Source organism: Chiloscyllium punctatum, chromosome X, assembly GCF_047496795.1.
Source record: "Chiloscyllium punctatum isolate Juve2018m chromosome X, sChiPun1.3, whole genome shotgun sequence".
Classification (NCBI taxonomy): Eukaryota; Metazoa; Chordata; class Chondrichthyes; order Orectolobiformes; family Hemiscylliidae; genus Chiloscyllium; species Chiloscyllium punctatum.
Genome location: NC_092791.1, coordinates 22450319 through 22475321, shown reverse-complemented (window position 1 = coordinate 22475321; position 25003 = coordinate 22450319). Strand labels below are relative to the sequence as shown.

General features: G+C 42.5%; 1 protein-coding gene across 5 annotated transcripts in view; it reads right to left on the bottom strand.

Annotated features, from left to right (window-relative positions):
* The window catches only part of LOC140471221 (zinc finger CCCH domain-containing protein 10-like), a 302904-nt gene that overhangs the window by 203596 nt on the left and 74305 nt on the right, over window positions 1-25003 (bottom strand). For all 5 annotated transcript variants that reach the window (XR_011956897.1, XR_011956898.1, XM_072567156.1 and 2 more), the window contains one exon: window positions 14068-14129. Coding sequence is in view for 3 of the 5 variants with exons in the window: in XM_072567156.1 (XP_072423257.1) it covers window positions 14068-14129 (62 nt within the window). In the remaining 2 variants the exon portion in view is untranslated. The remainder of the gene's footprint in view (window positions 1-14067; window positions 14130-25003) is intronic.

The following is a 25003-nucleotide window of genomic DNA, read 5'->3' as shown; positions in this document are numbered from 1 at the left end:
ATAAGATTTTCCTTCCATACCAGGCAACATCCTAGTAAATCTCCTCTGAACCCTTTCCAAAGCTTCCACATCCTTCCTATAATGCGGTGACCAGAACTGTACACAATACTCCAGGTGTGGCCGTACCAGTGTCTTGTACTGCTGAAGCATGACCTCGGGGCTCCGAAACTCAATCCCCCCCACCAATAAACGCCAAAACACCATGCGCTTTCTTAACAACCCTCTCAGCCTGGGCGGCAAGTTGTACTAATAAAGAAAGACAGATGCTAAGTACAACATCAGGCTTCATGTTAGCATCATAACAATAGAAGGAATTTCTTACAAATATCCACAATTTAAATTGATTAAATATGTGCTATCTGGTTGTCAACCCAACAGTTTATCTTTCTTTACACATTCTAAATCCTTCATAATTTTAAGCACTTAACTCCTTTTTGCGTGTAGATCCTTCAAAAACCCTGTCTGTAGTTGACTAAAATTACTGGCAGAAAACTATGAAAGCTTAGGAAAGCTTGACCCTGCTTTTGTTTTTAAGTTCAGTTATGAGATTTGGGCATCGCTGGCTGGGCCCAGCATTTATTGCCCATTCCTAGTTGCCCCCTTGAGAAGGTGGTGGTGAGCTGTTTTCTTGAACCACTGCAGTCCACATGCTGCAGGTAGACCCACAATGCCTTAAGGGAGGGAAATTCCAGGATTTTGACATAGTGACAGTGAAGGAACGGTGATATAATTCCAAGTCAGGATGGTGAGTGGCTTGGAGGGGAATTTGGGGCGATATTCCCATGTATCTGCTGCCCTTGTCCTTTGAGATGGAAGTGGTCGTGGATTTGGAATGTGCTGTCTGAGGAGCCTTAATGAATTTCCTGTCAATATCAGTAGGTTAAGTGTTTTATGAAGTTCTCTCTCTGCTCAAATGCACCATTCTCAGATTCTTGCCTCTTCTTCTCAATGCTCTCTAATCTGTTACTTTCTCTATTGACATCTATGGCTCCTCAGGAGACTTTGACCTTCATCCTCATGTGAGGTCATTCCAGCTTCTGCGTACAATAAGCAGGAACTCCTGTTCTCATGGGCAATCTTGCCTACTTACTCTGTACAGCAACCAGAACCATTTCCATACAAGCAACCCTGAGGGCAAGGAGCCTGTTACACACTGATACTCACCAACAAATTCTCATAAATGATTGGTGTGTGTGTAAAAGCATAATGGAATGCAGTATCATTTTACAGGTTTTTCAATCAGTAATTTTAAAGGGTGGAACAAATTTACAAGCAGAATCTTCCCCGCCCCTGAACAATGTGGGCAATAGCAAGTCAATTTGGAAAATATGGCAAGATTAGAAAAATTAGATTCTCGATTATTGAGAGAAAAGGGTCTGATTTTCCACCCCAGGTTTGAACGTTGGCATGAGAATCTTGCTCATGAGCAGCAAGAGGTCTCTTTGCATGGATCCACACCACATTATTACCTAACCTCACCTCATTTTAATGTAGTTTGCTATTTTCCCAGGCAGCAGCGAGGAACTAGACGACAGTGATTCCCAACATGAAAATCTGAGTGGGTACCTGACAGCTGCATCTTGCCACTTGTTTCTCTCGGCCTCTACTTCGGACAGAATTCTATGGAGGTTGGCATCGGACACAGTCATTATGGCATATCTCTGACTCACTTCTAATACAGTTCACCACTTCAATACTGTACCTTGGAGCTTGTTGACATCTTTCATTGTAATGCTGCTGCTTGGCCATTTTGTGCAACCATCTCATGCATTGGAACAGGGTGTATCTCAAGGCTGTTCGCTTGCTGTCTTCGCACTTATTCAATTTGCCTCTACTTGGATATTCATTGTATCTTTGCTTGGCTTTTAGTGCATTGTGGTCTCATTCAGAACATAAAAGCTCACAGTACTTCTGTGTTGCCTTGTCATTTAACTCAGACATCAAGCTAGGCAGCTGGTCATGGTTCTCAGCAATGAACAGTCAAGGGAGTGGATGTGTTTCTGTACGGTACCATGCTATAGTTTGTACCAGCAGTTTACACAGAAAACATCGTGCACATGCTTCAACCAAATGGCCATGCCTCAAACAAAAAAAGTTAACCTTTCGGGTCCTGTGACCCTTCCTCAGAACTGGAGGACCCAAAACTGGTCTAGTTCTGATGAAGGGTCTTCGGACCCGAAATGTTAACTCTGATTTCTCTTCACAGATGCTGCCAGACTTGCTAAGCTTTTTCAGCCACTTATGTATATGTTTTTGATTTACAGCATGTGCAGTTTTCTCAGCCATGTCTCAAAGTCTATGGAGAGTGGTCTTCATTCAAGGGTGATGAAGGGCTTATGCCCGAAACATTGATTCTCCTGTGCCTTAGATGCTACCTGACCTGCTGTGCTTTTCCAGCACCACGCTCTCAATTCTCAACTCAGACATCTGCAGTCCTCACTTTCTCCCAGGTGACTGTTGTCACTCAGGGTGTCCATGACAGTCACTCAAGGCCATCATATGCTCTTAGCCCAGAGGACTGGACGTGGTAATTCACGCTTTCAGCATTCAGCAAAATATTACAGTCCAGGGAGCAGAGGTCCTGTATATCCAGTGCAACAAGTCTGGGAATTAACACTATGTTAGTCAGGTACTGCACACAGATCAGGGGTCTCATTACTCAGTCGTTGGAGGTGTCCACCGTAGTCAGTCAGGTGGGGGTGGGCCACTGTCAGTCCTTGAGGGGCAGTCTGCCTACTGAAAGTCAAAGGAACTATCGGGGCCACTGTGATGGTGGCCAATAATAGTCTCCTTCTGAGGAGGAAGGTGAGGACACTGAGCATCACATTCAGCATGATTAAGCCTCAACAAGTCTTTCAGGACTTAATTTGTTAACTTAAGTAACTGTAGCTTCCAACTGTTATGAGTTAGGCAAGGTCATCATTTATTGACAGTAAATCTGTAGTTGCTCAAAGGGCAAACAGCTTCTGTTTATTCCCAGAAGTAAATACAGCTTTTCTACTTGTTTTTTTCTTCACTCTTCCAGTTGTTCAATAGAAGTTAAATGTATCAACTATTTGAAGCCTTTGCAACATGTGATGTTCCCACATTGAACCATGACAAGATGTTATGCTACGTTGGGCACTAGAGAGAGGAATATTTCTTTAGATAAACTCCTAAGATGGTAACAAAAACAGAAATTGCTGGAAAAACTCAGTTCTGAGGAAGAATCACTGCACCTGAAACATTAACTCTGCTTTCTCTCCACAGAAGTTGGCAGACTTGCTGAAGTTTTCCAGCAATTTCTATTTTTGTTTTTGATGTGCAGTTCTTTGGGGATTTTTTTGTCCTAACATGGTATGCTATGAGGGATGAGTATCCTCTGTACCATCAGTCTTGAAGCTGCAACTACATTCGGCGAAAATGAGGACTGCAGATGCTGGAGATCAGAGTCGAGAGTGTGGTGCTGGAAAAGCACAGCAGGTCAGAAAGCCCTTCATCAGGAATCCTGCTCCTCGGATGTTGCCTGACCTCCTGTGCTTTTCCAGCACCACACTCTCGACTGCAATTACACTGACAGGTGATGATGTAAAGAGCAATATTCTTAATGATGGTGAGATTATAATTCCAATGAAGTGTCACTAATATCACCAATGTACCCTCAGAAGCTTTTCTTTTTCGGTACCCTCCCACTCTGTGCAGGGTGACGGTGGCTACCACAATTTGCATAGCTGAGTTTTAAATATGGTGCCACCGCAGAAATCCTGGAAGATCTGGGCAGCAGTGAGCACACAACAGTATGACTGCAGCATTTAAGGTCATGGGCATACATAGCAAAGTGAGTAATGGAGAATTGCATGAGATAACTCTCTATAGCTCACAGAGAGAAACCCCCAAAATTGACAGTTAGTTGACTTTTGATCAAATTCAGCTTTCAAGATCCAAAGGATTCAGACAGTTTCACCAGCTATTGCTGTATACTCTGATCTGTTTTAAACCTTATATTGAATGAGGAATAAGACAAGAAAAATAAACGATGGAAATGTGAGTATCGGACGAATTGGAGCTCTTTCAGAGACCCACCACATTCACATTGGGCTGAATGGCCTCCTTCTGAGCTGTATGATTTCATTAAACTTTTACAACTAAGGATTTCTTGTAGAAATTTTGTCGATTTCCTCTATTTTAATATCATTCTCCACTTTTGTTTCTGTTAATCAATGATGGAAAACAGTCCCATTTATCAACAGCAGGACAGGGTGTAGGTGAGACCTGTCTGGAATACTGTGGATAGTTTAGGTCTCTGTATTTAAGAAATGCTATACTAACATTGGAGACTGTTCCAAGCAGATTCACTCAATTGATCCCTGGGATGAAGGAGTTGACATATCGGGAACTGCAAAACAGATTAGGCTTTTGCTCATTCGAGTTTGGAAGAATGAGGGGTGACCTTATTGAAACACACAAGGTTCTGAGGGGGTTTGACAGGGTAGATGTTGAGAAGATGTTTCCACAAGTGGGGGGAATCTCGAACTGGAGGATATAGTTACAGATTAAGTGGACACTTATTTAAAACTGAGCTGGAAAGGAATTTCTCCCTGAGAATGAATGGCTAGAATTCTCCACCCAAGAGCGTTTAGAGGCTAGATCAATGAAAGTACTTAAAGAGGACTTTTTTTAAAAAACATCAAGATGTTGAGGGCTATATTGAATTGGCATGAAAGAGGAGTTGAGGCCTGGGATAGATCAGCATGATTTTACAGAATGGCAGGTCAGGCTTGAGGGGCTGCTCCTGCTGCTGTTTCTTATGTTCTTCTGTTCTCAGCTGAGGATGTGAGGAGAGAATCCATAATGTTTGTGATACAAAAGAATACTTCCAATCACAAAATCCAGTTTTCTCTTTGTAGTCAGAAGTGCTTTTCCAGAGATAAACAGATCCAATCACTGGACACTGTCTGCTGAAAAATGATAGACCTCACATGGCTGAGTCCAATTCTGGATCCAGGTCCATGGATGGATTCTCAGCAGGATTACCTGATTGGGATCATCTATAGGAATTATAGATCACCTTTTCCACAGGACTGTGAAAGCATTTGGAAGCATTCGTTGCAGATCAAATGAGATCAGCTATCTGTGAATAGATCAGGGATTGAATGAAACATTTTTCTGGTCTGTATCACTGAGGGACTCATTGCACATCTCAGAGGGCTGGTTTCATTTCCGCATTAAGCTTGCTTTGGGAAGCGATTTGGAATTAAGTCAAATTTTGATGTTGCCTGTATATGGAGAAATATTTGGCAATTGGGAAACTGTAGAATAATAATGTCACATGTCTGCAACACATGTTTGTTGTTCAGGTTTTTCCTGTCTCTGATAAGTGATTTGTGACAGAAACAGCTGTTAAGCTAATAATTAATAAATGAAACCAAGAAAAACCATCCTCAGATAAACACTCAAGGTCTGGGGAGTATGCAAGATATTAAAAATGACCGAGAGTCCCTAGAGAACAATTCAGTTTTCCTTTCCTCCTCAACTGCTTCTTCTCTGTAATTGTCTGTGTAATTTGTTTAGTTCATGTCCTATTTTTCTCCTCATTCTTGCTGCATATGGCTCAATACTGGCAGTTCCCTAGGAACTATTTGCATAACCTTTGTGTGGGAAAACTCAGGAAATTCAAATAGTCCAAAGCCAATCATATATGTCATTACCAAATCAATGTTGATGCACAAGTTATTATACAATTAAACCTATATAGGTCTTAATGTGTGTCCATGAAACAGACCAAGTGTTGAAGGTTTGATCATCCCTGTCTATTAACACAGTAACTTTGAGGGGGGGGGGGTTCTGTGTGACCTAGGAGCTTTGCAGTGACATGGGGTCAGCATACTGTGCAAACTGTGACAAGTGGTACAGGGCACAATTTAGGAAACAATCCTTCTGAGTCCTTTCTTTTGTTACAATCAGTTTGAACATGCAGCATATCAATTGTTTGTTCCTTTTCCTCTGAGTCAGCAAAGTAGATAGAAAAAAAAAATAAAAATGCAGTGGATGTTAAGCAAAGAGAACAAAACATCTTTCCAGAAACTAGAACTGTCAGAACAATGGGTATGAGCCACAGTGTCAGAGGAAAGTGGTCTGTCTGGATTTAGCTGATGTGATTTTTTTTTTGCTTTTCTTTGTTCTGTTTGCAAAAGGGGGATAACATTGAGTTTATCAAAAGGTGGTCAAAAACACTGGGCTTTTGCTGATCTTGTTCGTGCTGGAACTCAAAGCTCTGCCAGCACAGCAGATCTATGAGTGATAGCTACAGTTTATTGTTCATAATGGTGGCCTTGCATTTCAGATGCTGATGTCGAGAATTACCACTCCATGATAACAGTCAGCACATAACGTAGCTATGGAAGCAGCATGGACACCAGAAAAGAGATTTTTACATTACAACCGCCTTATATTGAAAAGCTCCATTTTTGTTTTAAGGTAAACAAATGTTCACAAAAACTCTCTAGATCAGTATGTTTCCAGTAAGTTTAACCTCTATAGTGGAAAGCCTTTAGAAATGATAATTTGGGACAAAAGGAACACAATTGTGGATTCATTGAGAAAAGTCAGCATGAATCTGTTAAGGGAAAATTGTGTTTAGCTAACTTGATTTGAGATTATGATATGGCTCATATGCTTATGTGTTTCATAGAGAAGGTAGATGAGGGTAACACAGTTAAAGTGGTGTACATAGACTTCCAAAAAGCATTTGAGAAAGTGGCACATAACAGGTTTACCTGAAAGGTTAAAGCCATGGAAAAATACAGATGATAGAACATTACAGTACAGTACCGGCCCTTCAGCCCTCAATGTTGAGCCAACCTGTGGAACCGATCTGAAGCCCATCTATCCTAAACTATTCCATTCTCATCCATATGTTTATCCAATTACTATTTAAATGCCCTTAAAGTTGGCCAGTCTACTACTGTTACAGGCAGAACGTTCCCCTGTGCCCCTACTACTCTCTAAGTAAAGAAACTACCCTTGACATCTGTCCTATATCTATCACCCCTCAATTTAAAGCTATGTCCCCTCGTACTAGCCATCACCATCTGAGGAAAAAGGCTCTCCCTGTTCACCCTATCTAACCCTCTGATTATCTTATACGTCTCGATTAAGTCACCTCTCAACCTTCTTCTCTCTAACAAAAACAGCCTCAAGTCCCTCAGCCTTTCTTCATAAGACCTTCCTTCCGTACCAGGTAACACCCTAGAAAATCTCCTCTGAACCCTTTCCAAAGCTTCCACATCCTTCCTGTAATGCAGTGACTGGAACTGTACGCAATACTGCAAGTGCAGCCACACCAGAGTTTTGTACAGCTGCAGCATGACCTCATGGCTCCGAAGTTCAATCCCTCTACCAATAAAAGCTAACACACCGTATGCCTTCTTAACAACCTTATCAACCTGGATGGCAACTTTCAGGGAGCTATGTACATAGACATGGAGATCTCTCTGCTCATCTACACGACCAAGAATCTTACCATCAGCTCCTTCCAAAGTGAATCACTTCACACATTTCCACATTAAAATCCATTTGCCACCTCTCAGCCCAGCTCTGCAGCTTATCTATGTCCCTCTGTAACCTGCAACATCCTTCAGTGCTATCTACAACTCCACCGACCTTAGTGTCGTCCGTAAATTTACTAACCCATCCTTCTATGCCCTCATCCAGGTCATTTATAGAAATGAAAAACAACAGTGGTCCCATGCGGTACACCACAAATAACTGAACTCCAGGATGAACATTTCCCAACAACCACCACCTAACCTTTCAGTTAGCCAATTTCTGATTCAAACCGCTAATCACTCTCAGTCCCATGCCTCCATATTTTATGCAATAGCCTATCATGGGGAACCTTATCAAATGCCTTACTGAAACCCATAGACACCACACCAACTGCTTTACCCTCATCCACCTGTTTGGTCACTTTCTCAAAGAATTCAGTCAGGTTTGTGAGACACGACCTACCCTTCGCAAAATTGTGTTGACCATCCCTAATCAACTTATTCCTCTCTAGATGATTATAAATCCTATCTCTTATAACCCTCTCCACCACTTTGCCCACAACTGAAGTAAGGCTCACAGGTCTATAATTAACAGGGTTGTCTTTACTCCCCTTCTTGAACATTTGCTATCCTCCAGTCTTCTGGTACTATTCCTGTTGACAATGGCGACATAAAGATCAAAACCAAAGGCTCTGCAATCTCCTCCCTGGCTTCCCAGAGAATCCTCGGATAAATCCCATCCGGCCCAGGGTACTTACCTGTTTTACACTTTCCAGAATTGCTAACACCTCCTCCTTATGAACCTCAATCCCATCCAGTCTAGTAGCCTGTATCTCAGTGTCCTCCTTGACAACATTGTCTTTTTCCAGTGTGAATACTGACAAAAAATATTCATTTAGCCCTTCCCCTATCTCCTCGGACTCCATGCACAACTTCCCACGACCATCCTTGACTAGCCCTAATCTTACTCTAGTCATTCTTTTATTTGTGATATACCTATAAAAAACTTTAGGGTTTTCCTTGATCCTATCTGCCAACGACTTCTCATGCCCCCTCCTGGCTCTTCTTAGTTCTCTCTTTAGGTCTTTCCTGGCCAGCTTGTAACTCTCAAGTGCCCAACACAGTAAGATACAGACTGTAGGGAAATAGATGGTGACATCTTGCAAAATGTCGAGATTACAGAGGAGGAAGTGCTGGATGTCTTGAAACGGTTAAAAGTGGATAAATCCCCAGGACCTGATCAGGTGCACCCGAGAACTCTGTGCGAAGCTAGAGAAGTGATTGCTGGGCCTCTTGTTGAGATATTTGTATCATCGAGGGTCACAGGTGAGGTGCTGGAAGACTGGAGGTTGGCAAACGTGGTGCCACTGTTTAAGAAGGGCAGTAAAGACAAGCCAGGGAACTATAGACCAGTGAACCTGACCTCGGTGGTGGGCAAGTTGTTGGAGGGAATCCTGAGGGACAGGATGTACATATATTTGGAAAGGCAAGGACTGATTCGGGATAGTCAACATGACTTTGTGCATGAGAAATCATGTCTCACAAACTTGATTGAGTTTTTTGAAGAAGTAACAAAGGGGATTGATGAGGGCAGAGCGGTAGATGTGATCTATATGGGCTTCAGTAAGGCACTCGACAAGGTTCCCCATGGGAGACTGATTATCAAGGTTAGATCTCATGGAATACAGGGAGAACTAGCCATTTGGATACAGAACTGGCTCAAAGGTAGCAAACAGAGGGAGGTGGTGGAGGGTTGTTTTTCAGACTGGAGGCCTGTGACCAGTGGAGTGCCACAAGGATCAGTGCTGGGCCCTCTACTTTTTGTCATTAGCATAAATGATTTGGATGCGAGCATAAGAGGTACAGTTAGTAAGTTTGCAGATGACACCAAAATTGGAGGTGTAGTGGACAGCGAAGAGGGTTACCTCAGATTACAACAGGATCTGGACCAGATGGGCCAGTGGGCTGAGAAGTGGCAGATGGAGTTTAATTCGGATAAATGCGAGGTGCTGCATTTTGGAAAAGCAAATCTTAGCAGTACTTATACACTTAATGGTAAGGTCCTAGGGAGTGTTGCTGAACAAAGAGACCTTGGAGTGCAGGTTCAAAGCTCCTTGAAAGTGGAGTCGCAGGTTGATAGGATAGTGAAGGTGGTGTTTGGTATGCTTTCCTTATTGGTCAGAGTATTGAGTACAGGAGTTGGGAGGTCATGTTGCAACTGTACAGGACATTGGTTAGGCCACTGTTGGAATATTGCGTGCAATTCTGGTCTCCTTCCTATCAGAAAGATGTTGTGAAACTTGAAAGGGTTCAGAAAAGATTTACAAGGATGTTGCCAGGGTTGGAGGATCTGAGCTACAGGGAGAGGCTGAACAAGCTGGGGCTGTTTTCCCTGGAGCGTCGGAGGCTGAGGAGTGACCTTATAGAGGTTTACAAAATTATGAGGGGCATGGATAGGATAAATAGACAAAGTCTTTTCCCTGGGGTGGGGGAGTCCAGAACTAGAGGGCATAGGTTTAGGGTGAGAGGGGAAAGATATAAAAGGGACCAAAGGGGCAACGTTTTCACACAGAGGGTGGTACGTGTATGGAATGAGCTGCCAGAGGAAGGAGTGGAGGCTGGTACAATTGCAACATTTAAGAGGCATTTGGATGGGTATATGAATAGGAAGGGTTTGGAGGGATATGGGCCGGGTGCTGGCAGGTGGGACTAGATTGGGTTGGGATATCTGGTCGGCATGGATGGGTTGGACCGAAGGGTCTGTTTCCGTGCTGTACATCTCTATGACTCCATGACTCTATGAACTAAGTCTTCACGTCTCAGTCTAACATAAGCCTTCTTCTTCCTCTTGACAAGAGATTCAACTTCTTTCGTAAAGAAAGGTCAGTAGTAACATGGATATGAAGGTGGCTGAATAACAGGAAACAGGAGTTGGTATTGAATGGTTGTTTGTCGGCTGGAGAATGTATACAGTGTGGTTTCCCAGGGATTGGTGTTAAGAGTCACTTTTCTTGATCTGTATTAACAACCTAGTCTTTGGTGAAAGGGTAAAATTTAAAAATGTGCAGATGATCCAAAAATGCAAAGTATGGTGACCTGTAAGAAGGATAGTGATAAATTTCAAGAGGTCATAGACAAGTTGGTGAACAAGTGCCAAATGATAGTTAATGCAGAGAAGTGTGAAGTGATTCATTTTGGTAGGAAGAATGAGGACAGGCAATATAAAATAAAGAATACACTTCTAAAGAGAGTGCAGGAGCAGAGGGATGGGAGATATATGTATACAAAGAATTGAAGGCGGTAGGACAGGTTGAGGGAGTGGTCACTATAAGTGTTCAGGATCCTGGACTGTATAAATAGAGACATTGGATTGTATTTCTGCAGCATCAAGTCAACTTCAGAAATCTTTAAAAACGATGGACTGGACCCAGATCTATAGAATCCATCTACCAGGCCCACTGTCAAGGAAAGGCCGCCAGCATTCCTAAAGATCCATCCCACCCTGGTAATGCTTTTCTACAACCTCTACCATCGGGGAGAAGGTACAGAGGCCTGGACACACACACCAGCCGGTTTCAAAACAGTTTCTACCCTACTGTTGTTAGAATACTGAATGGACTCACAGACTCTTAACATTCACCTGTACCTGTGTTTTTGTTTTTGCCCCTGTTTACCTATTATTTACTATCTCTGCTACTTAACTTTGTGATCTGCCTGTATTGCTCGCAAGACAAAGCTTTTCACTGTGCCTCGGTACAGGTGACAATAAATTCAATTCAATTCAATTCAGATGCAGAAGTCTCACTTCCATTTCTGGCAGCTTCTATTTTCTTCTGGTTGGGGAAAGGGTCAGGATGTGAATCACACAGGAAGGAAACCCAAACCTGGCAGAGCCATTTGAAATTCGAGGGGAGTTCAAACAGACCCCATTTTAGCTGTTCCAAGAGTGTTAACTCATAGCGTACGATTTTCATGAATTTATGGAGGAGGCAGAAACAATCTTGAAAGGCAGATAAATTCTGTTGAAATGTTGAAAAGTTATTAAAATCCCCAGCCCTTCCAAAATGAGGAAAAGCAGTCTTCAGCTTTCAATTCGAGTGAAAAGAAAAACAGACTGCTGGGATGAATTGATTGACAGGCCATCTAGCCAAAAAGAAATGATTAGCCATCTGTTCCTGCAATTCCAATAGACTTTATTCTTGACATTTCCCAAGGATCGTTATTAAAGCTGAGCCCATTTTGAACACTTGGTTGAAGATCAAAACTGCAAAAACCACTCTTCATCTCAACAGCAGAGGCTGGGTTCAGTTTTAAGAGGCTGTTAAAGGATTAACCCTCTTGTATGTGTTTAGTAATTAGAATTTTGTTTTCCTAACAGATTGACCATTTGAGGTAATTTTAAATTTTTGAATGGGTTGTATGAAGGTAAGTTTCTTTCTTCACTATCAAGTGTGAATGAGTGCAAGTTCTTTTCGCCTGTTAAAAGTTAAGGGTTTTTTTTATCTCCACAGGGCCGAAGGACCTGTTTCTGTGTTGTATGGCTCCTTGACTCAAATGGCTCTTAAGATCTGCTCATAATAGATTTTAAGTAAGTGGCTATAGAGGTGATAGGGGGGGTGTATAAGGGGATCTGGAGATGGAATGGGGGATATTAGAGGACCTGGAGGTTCCATGGGGACATGTGGAGCTCTAGAGGTGGCATGAGGGTTATGAACAGCTATGGAGGGGACATCGAGTTATGAGGGAAAATGGGTGGTGGGTGAGAGGTGAAGGCTTTTGGGTCAAACAGTCTTTTAAATAATTGGGACAAAGTCTGAGGGAACAGAGGTGGGCCTTCTAACCAATCTGCTTTAGCAGTCACCCAATTTTGTGGCCTCTTCTGATCTGCTCCAAGAGCTTATGTGCCTGATTCAATCACACCAGTCTTCTCAGCCTATGTTACAAGGTCCTTTATATCAAAGTGGGTCTGCTGCGTTGGGAAATATCCTGCTTTGAGCCATCTGCCTCAATAGGGAAATCTGGCCGACAGAGTTAAAAAGCAAGGATCCTTTATAAAATGCTGGCTGAGTTTGAAATGAAAAGATCTTGTCACCATGACAACATGACATTCAATGGTACTTCAGAAAGCCACCAACAGAGTGAAAACAATTTGTGCAGACCTTCAGCTCCTTTTGCTTTGTCCCCAATGCTTTTATTCCTGCCCATCGACCCTGGCCAACAGCAAGCATAATACCAAGCATCTCTCCTCACAAACAGTGATATCACAAACAACTGTGATCACCGCTGGCACCAAACTTAAGGAAGGAAATGACAACATTGAAGAGAATGCGAAAAAGACCTACAAGGTGATTCCAGACATTTAGCAGCAAGGATGGAGCCACTGGGGCTGTTCATCTTGGAGAAGAAAAAGTTAAGAGGAGATTTAACGGAAGGATTCAAACTTTGGACAGATTGGACTAGAGAAACCTGTTCGTGTTGACTGAAGAGTCAAGAACAAGTTTTAAGATGAATGGCAAAAGAACCAAAGGTGACTTGAGTCATTTTTATGCAGTGAGTGGTTATGATCTGTGGTGCTCTACCAAAGAGTGCAATGGAAGCAGAGTCAATTATAGCTGTCAAAGGGGTAATTGATAATTATCTGAAAAGAAAAAAAATTGCAGGACTACAGGGAAAGGGTTGAGGAGTGGGGACCAATATTCTCTGACAGTTGCTCCTAGAATCGACATGCAAATGTCCATATAAGCCATATTGACTTCCAGTTCTACAAGCCGCTGCTGTCCATGGAACTGAGAGGTTGCGCAAACAAAAACAAAATTAGCAGGAACACTGGTGGGGACTGGGTATGTCGTACTTGCAGACAGCCGGCACTGAGACTATGGGTCAGTTAGCTTCCTTCTGTATTGTAAATCTTCATTGACTTTACAAAGCATTGCTTCTGCATTTTCAGATTCTGTGTCATGAGGCAATCACTACAGCTCATGCACAAAAGGCCTAGACTCCTGTGGCCTATTCTAAACTGAAGTCCAGTTTTAAGAACAGTCCATGGTAAAGGGAGGTACTTCTACACTGAGAGTTTCATCTTAGGATCTCCCTCTGTGTTTTAAAAACTGTAGAATCATGAATCAAAATTAGTATCAAAAGAATGTATAACCAATATGTAATCCTGTTTTTCGATTCAATTTCACTTTTGGAAATCTTAAATCTTTTGGCAGAAACATTAGAAGTATTCAACAGGTCAGACAGCTACTGTGGAAAAAGAAACAGTTCACCTCTCAGGTTGATGACCCTTCATCAGAACTTGACGAACTATGCAAGGCAAAAGGTGGTAGTAATGGACAAATAAAGATATAAAAGAACAGCCTGGGCAATGGTGGGAAAGTTGCGAGAACATGGCAACATTGAAAAGATCAGATTGCTGAGAGCGAGAAAAAAAAGCTGATGTTTCCTCTGAAAGGGTTTCAGTGCTGAGTTTTGAACCTTCCTAAAGAGTGGCGACTAACTTAGTTCCATGTATTTGCATCTCATTATTAGCTAGACTCACCTCATTTCTGTGCAGTTCCCAATTCTCCCCTCCTTCCTTCAGAAACTCGATGGTGGTAGTTCCTAAAATGGAAAGCAAAGGAATTACCTGGTGGCACTGCTTGCTTCAGTGGGTCTTTGGACAACTCCACTCTCACTACTCAGTTCCCCCATATTCCATGTCCTCTTCCAACCTATGTCCATATAAGCCACCAGCCACACCACATCATCATGGCAAAAGTGAGGACTGCATTTGCTGGAAACTAGAGTCTAGATTAGAGTGGTGCTGGAAAAGCACAGCAGGTCAGGCAGCATCCAAGGAGCAGGAAAATCGACATTTCAGGCAAAAGCTCTTCATCATTCCTGATAAAGAACTTTTGTCCAAAACGTCAATTTTCCTGCTCCTCAGATGCTGCCTGACCTGCTGTGCTTTTCCAGCACCACACTAATCTAGACACCACATCATCATGACTGCTTTCACACACCCCTTCAGCCCTTCAGGACTTCATTTGGAACTCATGGATGCTTATGATTTGTGTACTTCTGACAGGTCACTTTGCACACAGGGACACGCACACACATCTCAGCCTATGTGGCTGGCATTGCTTTGGAAGCACAGAGAGAGAGGCAGGCAGCTTGTCAAGATGGGGAGTGGTAGATATATCACTTATAGCACAGTGTCACACCCACAGCATGGGCCAGCAGCTCTACAGCAAACTCACTGAATATGCTGCAACCAAATGGCAATATCTAAACACCACAGGGGAGTGAAGGGCTACCACAAATCAGTCAAGAAGTTCATCCAATGTCAGCCCAAAGGGTGGGTTTTGGTCAGTCCTGGGGATTTGGGTATGAACTGTCAGGGACTTGACCAGGACAGTTCATGTATTCTTGGGGAAAATGGGAAGTTGGAGTCGATTACAGCAGCATGACTGAGCCCAACAAGAACAGCAGCCTCCAGCAGCATGTGCAGATCATCCAAGGAGACAGGACAGTGAACCAAACCCTTGAATCTACTGGCTTCATTATCACCATCACTTGCATTCTCAGGAACCAAGCAAAGATAAGGACTAAGAATACCCCAGGTCATCATCACTGAACTGGATCATCTGCTGGAACAGACTGTCCACTCAGAAGAACCATCCCATCCCAGTTCCCATTAAGATTACATCTGCCCTGAAACGTTATGTCAGCGGCTTGTTCCAAGGAACAATTGGAGACATTTGGGGCATCTCCCAGGTTGTGGTCCAAAATGGATCCGGGCTGTCGGTGTTGCAGTTTCTCCAGATTACACCAGTTTATATCCTTCCTCCACAATGAGGTGAGTGAAACAACTCAGGGACTGGCATTCTCTAATATCGCTGGCTTCCCCCAGAAGCCAGGCACTATAGACTGTAGGCTTTGAGACCTCAGCTCTATCACTATCCTACAGCAGTCATCGATGGAAAAGCCTTCCAGTCCATCAATAACTCTGATCATCCATGCCAAATTCCAGTGTTGTCCACCAGGTATCCTGTAAGCTGCCATGGTGTGTACGCACCGGAAAACTCACAGGTTCCTGTATCATGAAGATGAGATCTTGATGCCAAGACAAATCCAGTGGGCCTTGCATTTTAGCCCATAAAGAATGTTTGCATCATTAATATTCACAACTGGAGCAGATAAGAGTGGGGTGGAGATGCTGGATGCAGAAGAAATTGGGCATCGAGAGCCATTTGTTGGGTTACAGTGGTGCAGGATCACAGTGTAATAGGTAGTTCATGAAATGCTGTGAAGCTGGAATGTAAATATGGCACCAGTGGTGAGACTGTGGCCAAAGGCCAGCACTTCCATCTCTCTTGCCACACGATTCTGGAGTGGGGTGCCATTGAGGTCAGTTGCATAATTAATGAGCTGAAGAGGAAAAAGTTGTTTAAGAAATGTTGGCATGGGATGTGGTGGACCGCCCATTGAATTTAATTGAAAACAATCACTGCCAGAACATGGAAAAATTCCGCACATACTCATTTTTTCTCCATAGATGCTGCCTGAGTAATGTCAGTGTTTTCTGTTTATTCTTTAGTGTAGAAATCTTACCTGTCCACTTATTTCTATGTGACATGATCTGGGGGAATGGGTATTTGTTAAGACTGGTAACATTTTCAATGACCAAACCTGACACCTTAATCTAAGCAGCCATTCTGCCCATTCCTATCCAGCCGCTGTTTCATTTTTAGACTTGGTATAAGATGGCAGCTCTAATTAATATCATAAAGGGTACAAACTTCACCCTTTTTATATGTACCAACTATTGTGCATTCAGGGTATAACTTAATATAGTGATGAGCTGTGGCTCACTGAATTAGAATTCATGGAGACAAACAGCCTGAAGCAGCAATTCCTGACTTGAAAGTCTAAAACTGCTCATAAGTCGTTAATACACAAGTATTAGTCAGTGAGGGATGTGACAAGACAGCTCACTTTCCCTATGGTTGCCAATAAGCAGTCCATGTATAATTATCATATCCATGTCATGGAAGGGGCCTTAACTGGTAAAATATTAAATCTAATCACACCATTTGATGTTTGATGTTTGTGTTTATTTGATGGATTTGCCAATTTGGGGTTACTATTCATAAAGCAGTGCTCCCCCTTCCTTGTAAATTCAGTTGATGTGTCTCTAAAGCTCAACAAAAAAAACAGTGGGCAGCAGTTTCCAGGGTAACTGCAGTTTGTGAGAGATGGAGCTCCTCCTGTGCTTTGAAATGAAAGGACCATGTCACCATGACAACATGACATTCAATGGTACTTCAGAAAGCCACCAACAGAGTGAAAACAATTTGTGCAGACCTTCAGCTCCTTTTGCTTTGTCCCCAAAGCTTTTATTCCTGCCCATCGACCCTGGCCAACAGCAAGCATAATACCAAGCATCTCTCCTCACAAACAACTGTGATCACAGCTGGCTCATCTAAACATAGTAACCTGTCTCCAAATTTATCAGGATTAAATACTTCAAATGGTAATGAAAATCCTAAGGTGGAAATTTCAGTTTGAGAAATTACACTCTGTTTAGGAAGAGGGAGGCACACACACAGTTGCACCCAGAGCAAAGTTAGTTTCTCTACGGTGTGCAGTGAAACTTGTTTGTATGGCTAACTGTTAGTTGATAATAATCAGAAACCTTAATCAGATAGAGTCATAGAGGTGTACAGCACGCAAACAGACCCTTCGGTCCAACGCGTCCATGCTGACCACATATCCCAACCCAATCTAGTCCCATTTGCCAGCTCTGCCAATTTATTGGGGAAAAGAAATTTAAAGACAATTAAACTCATTTAAATTGATAACAACAGGTTAGAAAACATTTGAATTGTGTTATAAATGTGGAAAAATCATCTCAAACTGCAGAATTAACTCATGGATGGAAGAGTTACAGTTCTGGATTCTTTAATTCATGGTCACCTGTCACTTCCACAAGTAGATCTCACATTTTGATGACATGTGTGACTAGGAACGAGGCAGGTAGAGGGATCCAGGAGGTGGTCCTGAAGGATTCTCAGCCCTTGAGCTTGTCCAACAGGTTTGAGATTATTATTCCCTGTGTGGATGAGAGTGGAGGCTGTGGGACAGATGAGCAAATTGACCATAGCACCATGATACAGGGAACCATTCAAGAGTGGGCGGATAGAAAACAGAAATGTAGTTGTAATCGGGGATAGTACAGTCAGGGGAACAGACATTATTCCCTGTGGTCAGGATCAAGAGTCCTAAAGGCTATGTTGCCTGCCTTGTTCCCTGGGTTCAGGATGTCTCACCTGGGCTGAGAGGAATTTGGAGCAGGAGAAGAAAGATCCAGTTGCTGTAGTTTCTGTAGGTAGAGAGAGGAAAGAGGTTCTGCTGACAGAATAGGAGCAGCTAAATTAAATATCAGAACTGAAAAAGGTAATAATCTCTAGATTACTACCAGAGTCATGAGAAAATTGGCACAGGGTCAACTAGATTGAAGAGGTAAGCTCATGGCTGAAAAGATTAGTGTGGGAGAAACAGTTCACATGCATGGGACATTGGCACCAGTACCAGGGAAAGGAAGAATCTGTTCTAACAGAAAGGGCTTCACCTGAATCATGCTGGGACCAGAGTCCTGGAAAATTTCATAACCAGGGCTGTATGTAGGGCGCAAAACTAAATAGTGCAGTAGGGGGTTCTGTTGCATGGAAAATGTGAAAGGAGGCAGTACAGAGGTTTTTAAAGTTTCCAGAACAAGTAATAGGATAGAGAGTATGGAAAGGATCAGGAATCTAACTTCAGGCACAGAAGGTCAGGGGACAACTATGAGAAGGTGGGCAGTCAACACAGGACTGAGATGTTGTACTTAAATGCACGCAGTGTACGAAACAGGGTAAATGAGCTTTGTTGCACAGACTGAAATTGGCAGGTACAATGTTGTGGATATTACAGAGACATGGCTGCTTGGGGATCAGGGCTGGGAATTAAAATACCCAAGGCTACACATCCTATCAAAAGGACTAGGAGATGGGTAGAGGGAGTGGGATTGCGCATTGTTAGTAAGAAGCAAAATTAAATTGATAGCCAGAAGTGATGTCAAGTTGGAAGGCGTAGAATCGAAGTGGGTGGAGTTGAGGAACTGCAAAGGAAAACAAAGACCCTGATGGGAGTTGTGTGCAGGCCTCCGAGAGTAATCAGGATGTGGGGAAGAAAATAAACCAGGGGACAGAAAAGGCCTATATGAAAAATACTATTACAATACTCATAGGGGACTTCAACCTCCAGGTGGACTGGAAATACCCAGTTGATAGCAGATCTCATGAAACAGATTTTGTGGAATGTCCATGAGATAGTCTTTTGGAGCAGTTTGTGGTACAGCCCACTAGGGAACAGGCAATTCTGGATTTAGTGATGTGAGATGAGGTAGACTTGATTAGGGAGCTTAAGTTGAAGGAACCCCTATTGGGCCATGATCATAATATGATGAATTCACCCTGCAATTTGAGAGGGAGAAGCTGAAATCAAATGGAACACTATTACAATTGAGTACAGGTACAGTCATTACAGAGGCAAGAGGGAGGAGCTGGCCAGAGGTGATTGGAAGGGGAGCCCAACAGGGAAGACGGTGGAGCAGCAATGGCAGGAGTTTCTGGGGGTAGTTCAGGAGGCAGAGCAGAAACTCATCAAAGAAGAAGAAACATATTAAGGGGAGGATGAGGCAACCATGCTTGGCAAGGGAAGTCAAGGACAGCATAAAAGCCAAAGAAAAATCATACAATGTGGTGAAGATTAGTGAGAAACCAGAGGATTGGGAAGCCTTTAAAAACCAGCAGAGTATAACTAAAAAAGGGAAGGGGGGAGAAGATGAAATATGACAGTAACCTAGCTAGTAATATAAAAGATGATTGTAGGAGCTTTTTTAAAAGATATATAAAAGGTAACAGAGAGGTAAGAGTGGGCATTGGACTACTGGAAAATTAGGCTGCGAAGTAGTAATAGGGCACAAAGAAATGGTGGAGGGACTGAATAGGTATTTTGCATCAGTATTTACAGTAGAAGACACCAGCAGCATACCAGAACTTCAAGAGGGTAAGGGGGCAGAGGTGAGTAGTGACCATTACTATGGAGAAGGTGCTGGGAAAGCTGAAAGGTCCGAAGGTAAATGAATCACTCGGACCAGACAGACTATGTCCCAGAATTCAGAAAGAGAAAGCTGAGGAGATTGTGGAGGTATTGGTGGCGATCTTTCAGGAATCACTGGAGTCAGGGGGGATCCCAAAGGACTAGAAAATGGCTGTAGCCAAACTAAATCAAACTCGCTATTACTGGATTCACAACATTGTGAAATTAAAAATATTCAATTTCCCTAAAATTGGCCTGTTGTTCCTAACCAGACTTTATGAAAAACAGATTTAGGAAACCAAGTCTATAGTTTAAACAAAAAAAACAATTTATTATTAATACTTAAACAGAGCAAAGTTAAACAACAAGGTCATCCAATTAATGTCTGTGATTTAAACTCAATCTTCTTTATTCATAACCCCATTCTCACACACAGACAGACAGTTAACTTAGAACAGATAAGTTAGAAGAAAATAAGAGAATTCTTATTTACCAGTTCAATAACTATTTCAATATTTATGGAATCTTTGAATGATGTGTTGTATTACAGGTACATGGGATAGTATCTTGCTTGAATTCTGAAATCACTTCAAGCCAGACAGCTTTCAAGCAGGCTCTGTTGAAATAGTCACTTATTTCTGATAAACTCTCATTCTTTTCACAGAACATTCAACAATTCTTTAATTGAATATAAAATCACAGAGAGTAAACTCAAAACTAGCTTCCATGCTAGCAGCTTCCAAGTACACAGTCTTCTGCCACTCCAAAATTCAGTCAAAACCAATTCAATCTATGGTTTTCACTTTCTTTTTCAACATTCTCTGTGATTGACTGGCCAGTACTAGCCTCCTCTTGATTGACCAATGTCACATCCAACCCTCTGCCAGTCCTTGAGCATAACACATAGAACATAGAACATAGAACATAGAACACGGAACGTTGCAGCTCAGTACAGGCCCTTCTGCCCTCGATGTTGCACTGCCCTGTGAAACCAATCTGAAGTCCATCTAACCTACACTATTCCATTCTCTTCCATGTGCCTATCCAATGCCCATTTAAATGTCCTTGAAGTTGGTGAGTCTACTACTGTTGCAAGCAGTGCGTTCCACACCCCTACTACTCCCTGAGTAAAGAACATACCTCTGACATCTGTCCTATATCTATCACCCCTCAATTTAAAGCTATGCCCCCTCATGCTAGCCATCACCATATAAGGAAAGAGGCTCTCACTGTCCACCCTATCTAGCCCTCTGATTATCTTATATGTCTCAATTAAGTCACCTCTCAACCTCTTCCTTGTAACGAAAACAGCCTCAAGTCCCTCAACCTTTCCTCGTAAGACCTTCCTTCCATTCCAGGCAACATCCTAGTAAATCACCTCTGAACCCTGTCCAAAGCTTCCACATTCTTCCTAAAATGCGGTGACCAGAACTGTAGGCAATACTCAAAGTGCAGCTGCAGCAGCGTTTCATACAGCTGCAGCATGACCTCATGGTTACGAAACTCAATCCCTCCACCAATAAAAGCTAACACACCATGTGCCTTCTTAACAGCCTATAAACCTGGGTGGCAACTTTGAGGGATCTATGTACATGGACACTGAGATCTCCCTGCTCATCTACACAACCAAGAATCTTACCATTAGCCCAGTACTCTTTATTCCTGTTGTTCCTTCTAAAGTGAACAACCTCACACTTTTACATGCATTAAACTCAATTTGCCACCTCTCAGCTCAGCTCTGCAGCTTATCTATGTCCCTGTGTTACCTGCAACATCCTTCGGCACTATCCACAACTCCATCAACCTTAGTGTCATCTGCAAATGTACTGACCCATCCTTCTACACCCTCATCCAGGTTGTTTATAAAAATGACAAACAGCAGTGGACCCAAAACAGATCCTTGCGGTACACCACTCGTAGCTAAACTCCAGGATGAACATTTTCCATTAACCACCACTGTCTGTCTTCTTTCAGCTAGCCAATTTCTGATCCAAACCGCTAAATCACCCTCAATCCCATGCCACCGTATTTTGTGCAGTAGCCTACCATGGGGAACCTTATCAAAAGCCTTACTGAAACCCATAGACACCACATCAACTGCTTTACCCTCATCCACCTGTTTGGTCACCTTCTCATATCTTAGTGCTGAAATGTCTGTCATGTTTTTAGGACCAAAATTAACCCGCAATGATTTTTCCAAGCCAATTCCGATAAACAAACATCAGTTTGTTTGCTCTCTCCTCCTTTCGCAAATAAGCTACTGCTCAAAGTTTGAGATCCCATTCTCAATTTCAGTGCACATTTCAAACCAAAAATGAGAAAAATAAAGAAAAACAACAATGGTCTCAACAACAGCAATGGTCTTTAAAAAAGAGTCTGCCTTTATGCACTTAATAACTCAGTTATTGCAACAAGGCTCATGAATCAAAGCCTTGCTTGCAGACATTGTTGTTGGGTAGGGCCAAAATTGTGTTTAGCTGTGAGGTATTACCTGGTCAAATAGTCTACTGACCTTGACTGATCAAGCTCACAAATGGCAAATTTATTTGGGTGGGGTTTTGAACCAGAGCCCAACACAAGCAAGAAGAAAAAGTTAAGCTTGCCTACTGAACAACATGAATGCTGCATTCTAATTGGGCTGGTGACTGTACTTATTATAATATACACCAAGGGTTATCAACATATACTAATTTAGATTGTTGTAACTAAAAAGAGCTTTTCAAACTGTATCTAATTCTTGCAATGCAGCTTTTATTTTTGAGCTCTATTAACATTGCAGGCTTCATTACATTTCATTAGGACCATATGATTCAGCACAAGGTAGATCAAACACTGATCATGTATTTGTGTACTTCAAAAGAGGTGATGCCTGCTTGTTGCTTGCTTCTTGTTGAAAACACAGTACATCAATTCAATATTTATCTTTAAATCTGCATTTTAGTATAATTTTCCTTGTTCAAGAGCTCTCATCATATTCATGATTCACTCAGCCATCTCAAACTGAGAAGCTTGCGGAATGAGTGATTTCTGTGGCTCAGTAATGCCAGGACCAAGAATATTAACCCTTATTTTACAGTTGTACCAAACTGGGGAAGTACACATTTGAGACTTGGGGAGGGTGCAGGCAGTTCACACCAAACATTGTGAAAAGCTTACCCTTATTTTGAATAGACTACGAGCATTGGTAAAGCTCTCCCAAAAAAACTTGTGACACACTTGTCTGAGGAACACGTTATGCTGTATCATTTGATCTTGGCTTAAGCTTCTGACCTCATAGTTACACCATCATGAAGACCACTTATTTCTACCTCCATAACAATGCTCAACTTCAAGCTTGTCTCAACTTGCCTGGTGTCACCCTTATCCATGCCGTCTAGACTTGATTACTCCAGAGCACTCCTGCCTGGTGTCCCACATCCTACCCTCCATAAACCTGAGGTCACCTTGAACTCTGCTGCCCATATCTTAACTCAGAGCAATTCTTGTTCCTCTATCACCCCTATGCTCACTGACCTCCATTGGTTTCCAGTCAAGCAATATCTTGATTTTAAAATTCTCACCCTTGTTTACAAATTCTTCCACGGCCTTTCCCCTCTCTGTTTCAATAATCTCCCCAAAGCCCCCCCAACCCTCTGAGATCTCCACACTTCTCTCATTCTGGTCTTTTGTGCATTCTCAATTTTAACTGCTCCTCCATAGGCAGGACACTTTCAAGGTATCTAGAACACAAGGCTTTGGAATTCCCTCTCTCCCTCCATTTCAATTTCCTACTCTACGATACTTATTGAACCCTACCTCTTTAAGTTTTGTTCATTGGACCTATTGTCCCGAAGTGGCTCAGTATCGTAGAGTAGCGTTCCTGAAGGATCTTGCAATGTTTCATTACAAGAAAGGTGCCATAAATAAGTTGTTACCGGCATCATCAGATGCCACACAGTAAAGATGTCATGGCTGCTTCCAAAATAACAGTCATTGCTGTTCCAAATGATGCATCTGTGTTCAGATATCAGGTGAACATTATGCAAATCCTTCTTTCTCAAGAAAGCTGTGGGGTTGGCATGAAGATCCCTGATGCCCACTTGAGTATTGAGTAGAATCTTTGCACCCAAAACAACCTGATCATCTTGTTCAGCTGATGCTTCCTTTGCACAGGAAAATGGTGACAGCCTGAATTTATGTAAAAGGGTCTGGAAGGTGAAAGGATCTCTCACCTCAGATTCAGAATGTCGTGGGTTCAAGTTTCACACCAGGGAGGCACACATTGGAGATACCATCTTTCAGATAAGGTGATAAACTGAGGTCTCTCCTGCCCTCTTAGGTCTGTGTAAATGACCCAGAGTAATAGCTGAAAAAGAGCAGATTTATCCCTCAACAAATATCACTGTAACAAATTATCTGGCCATTGACACATTGCTACTCATGGGAGTTTGCAGTGTGTGAGAGTGGCTGCCAAACCTGCCAGCATAGGATTGATTAGATTCGGCCATGTTGCACAGAAGTTTGCCTTGTGAGCAGGATCTTTTCCCACCATCCAAAGTGTGGCTATCGAATATGAACAAGTATTGTATATAGCTTCCCTCATCTGATTGATACCATTCGGTCTGCTTTCCAGTTGATCATTGCTCCTACAGAACCAGGAGCCAGTGGTGACGCCATAGGAATTTACTTATCTAATGCTGTTATCTGTGAAAATAACATGTGACCTCCTACCAACTGTTTGATGGGAATACAAAGGGATGAGAAGGAGGATATTCAAGTCTTATCCTTTTTCAGGTTCTAACAGTGGGTCTGTGAACCAGCATGTTTTCATCACACTGTTTCCCACTAATTCTACGGTATGCTGTTAATTATTAAAATATTATCAATTAACAGCTGAAACTAATGGCTGAAAACCACATTTGTTGGCTAAATCTGAGCAGCGTTGAAATTTGTTGGAGGGTTTTCATCATGAGACCAAGTGAGTTATATCAATGTATCTTACCAAACTTCCTGCAAGAATTACTTACCCTGCCCCGATGGCATCTCTCATCCAATTCTAGTCCCCTCTTACCATGTGCCATTCCTAGAACATGCCACTACTCAATGGATATCCCAGAAATCACCAAAATCCCTTGTGCCCGCACCATCTTTAAAAGTCTGTCATGCACTTGGACAATCACCGCCAGTCCACAGATGCCCTGCACAATTCCCAACATTTGTCCCAAACATGGCAAACAGGGGGAAATCGGTGCCCCCTCCCCGCTGTGTGGGCAGAGACAAGGTCACCAACTCAGAGGTCCTAGCGTGTGCTAATTCCATCAGCATGCATTCATTGGTAAGCCAACAACACCTGAGCTGGCTCTGCCATGTTT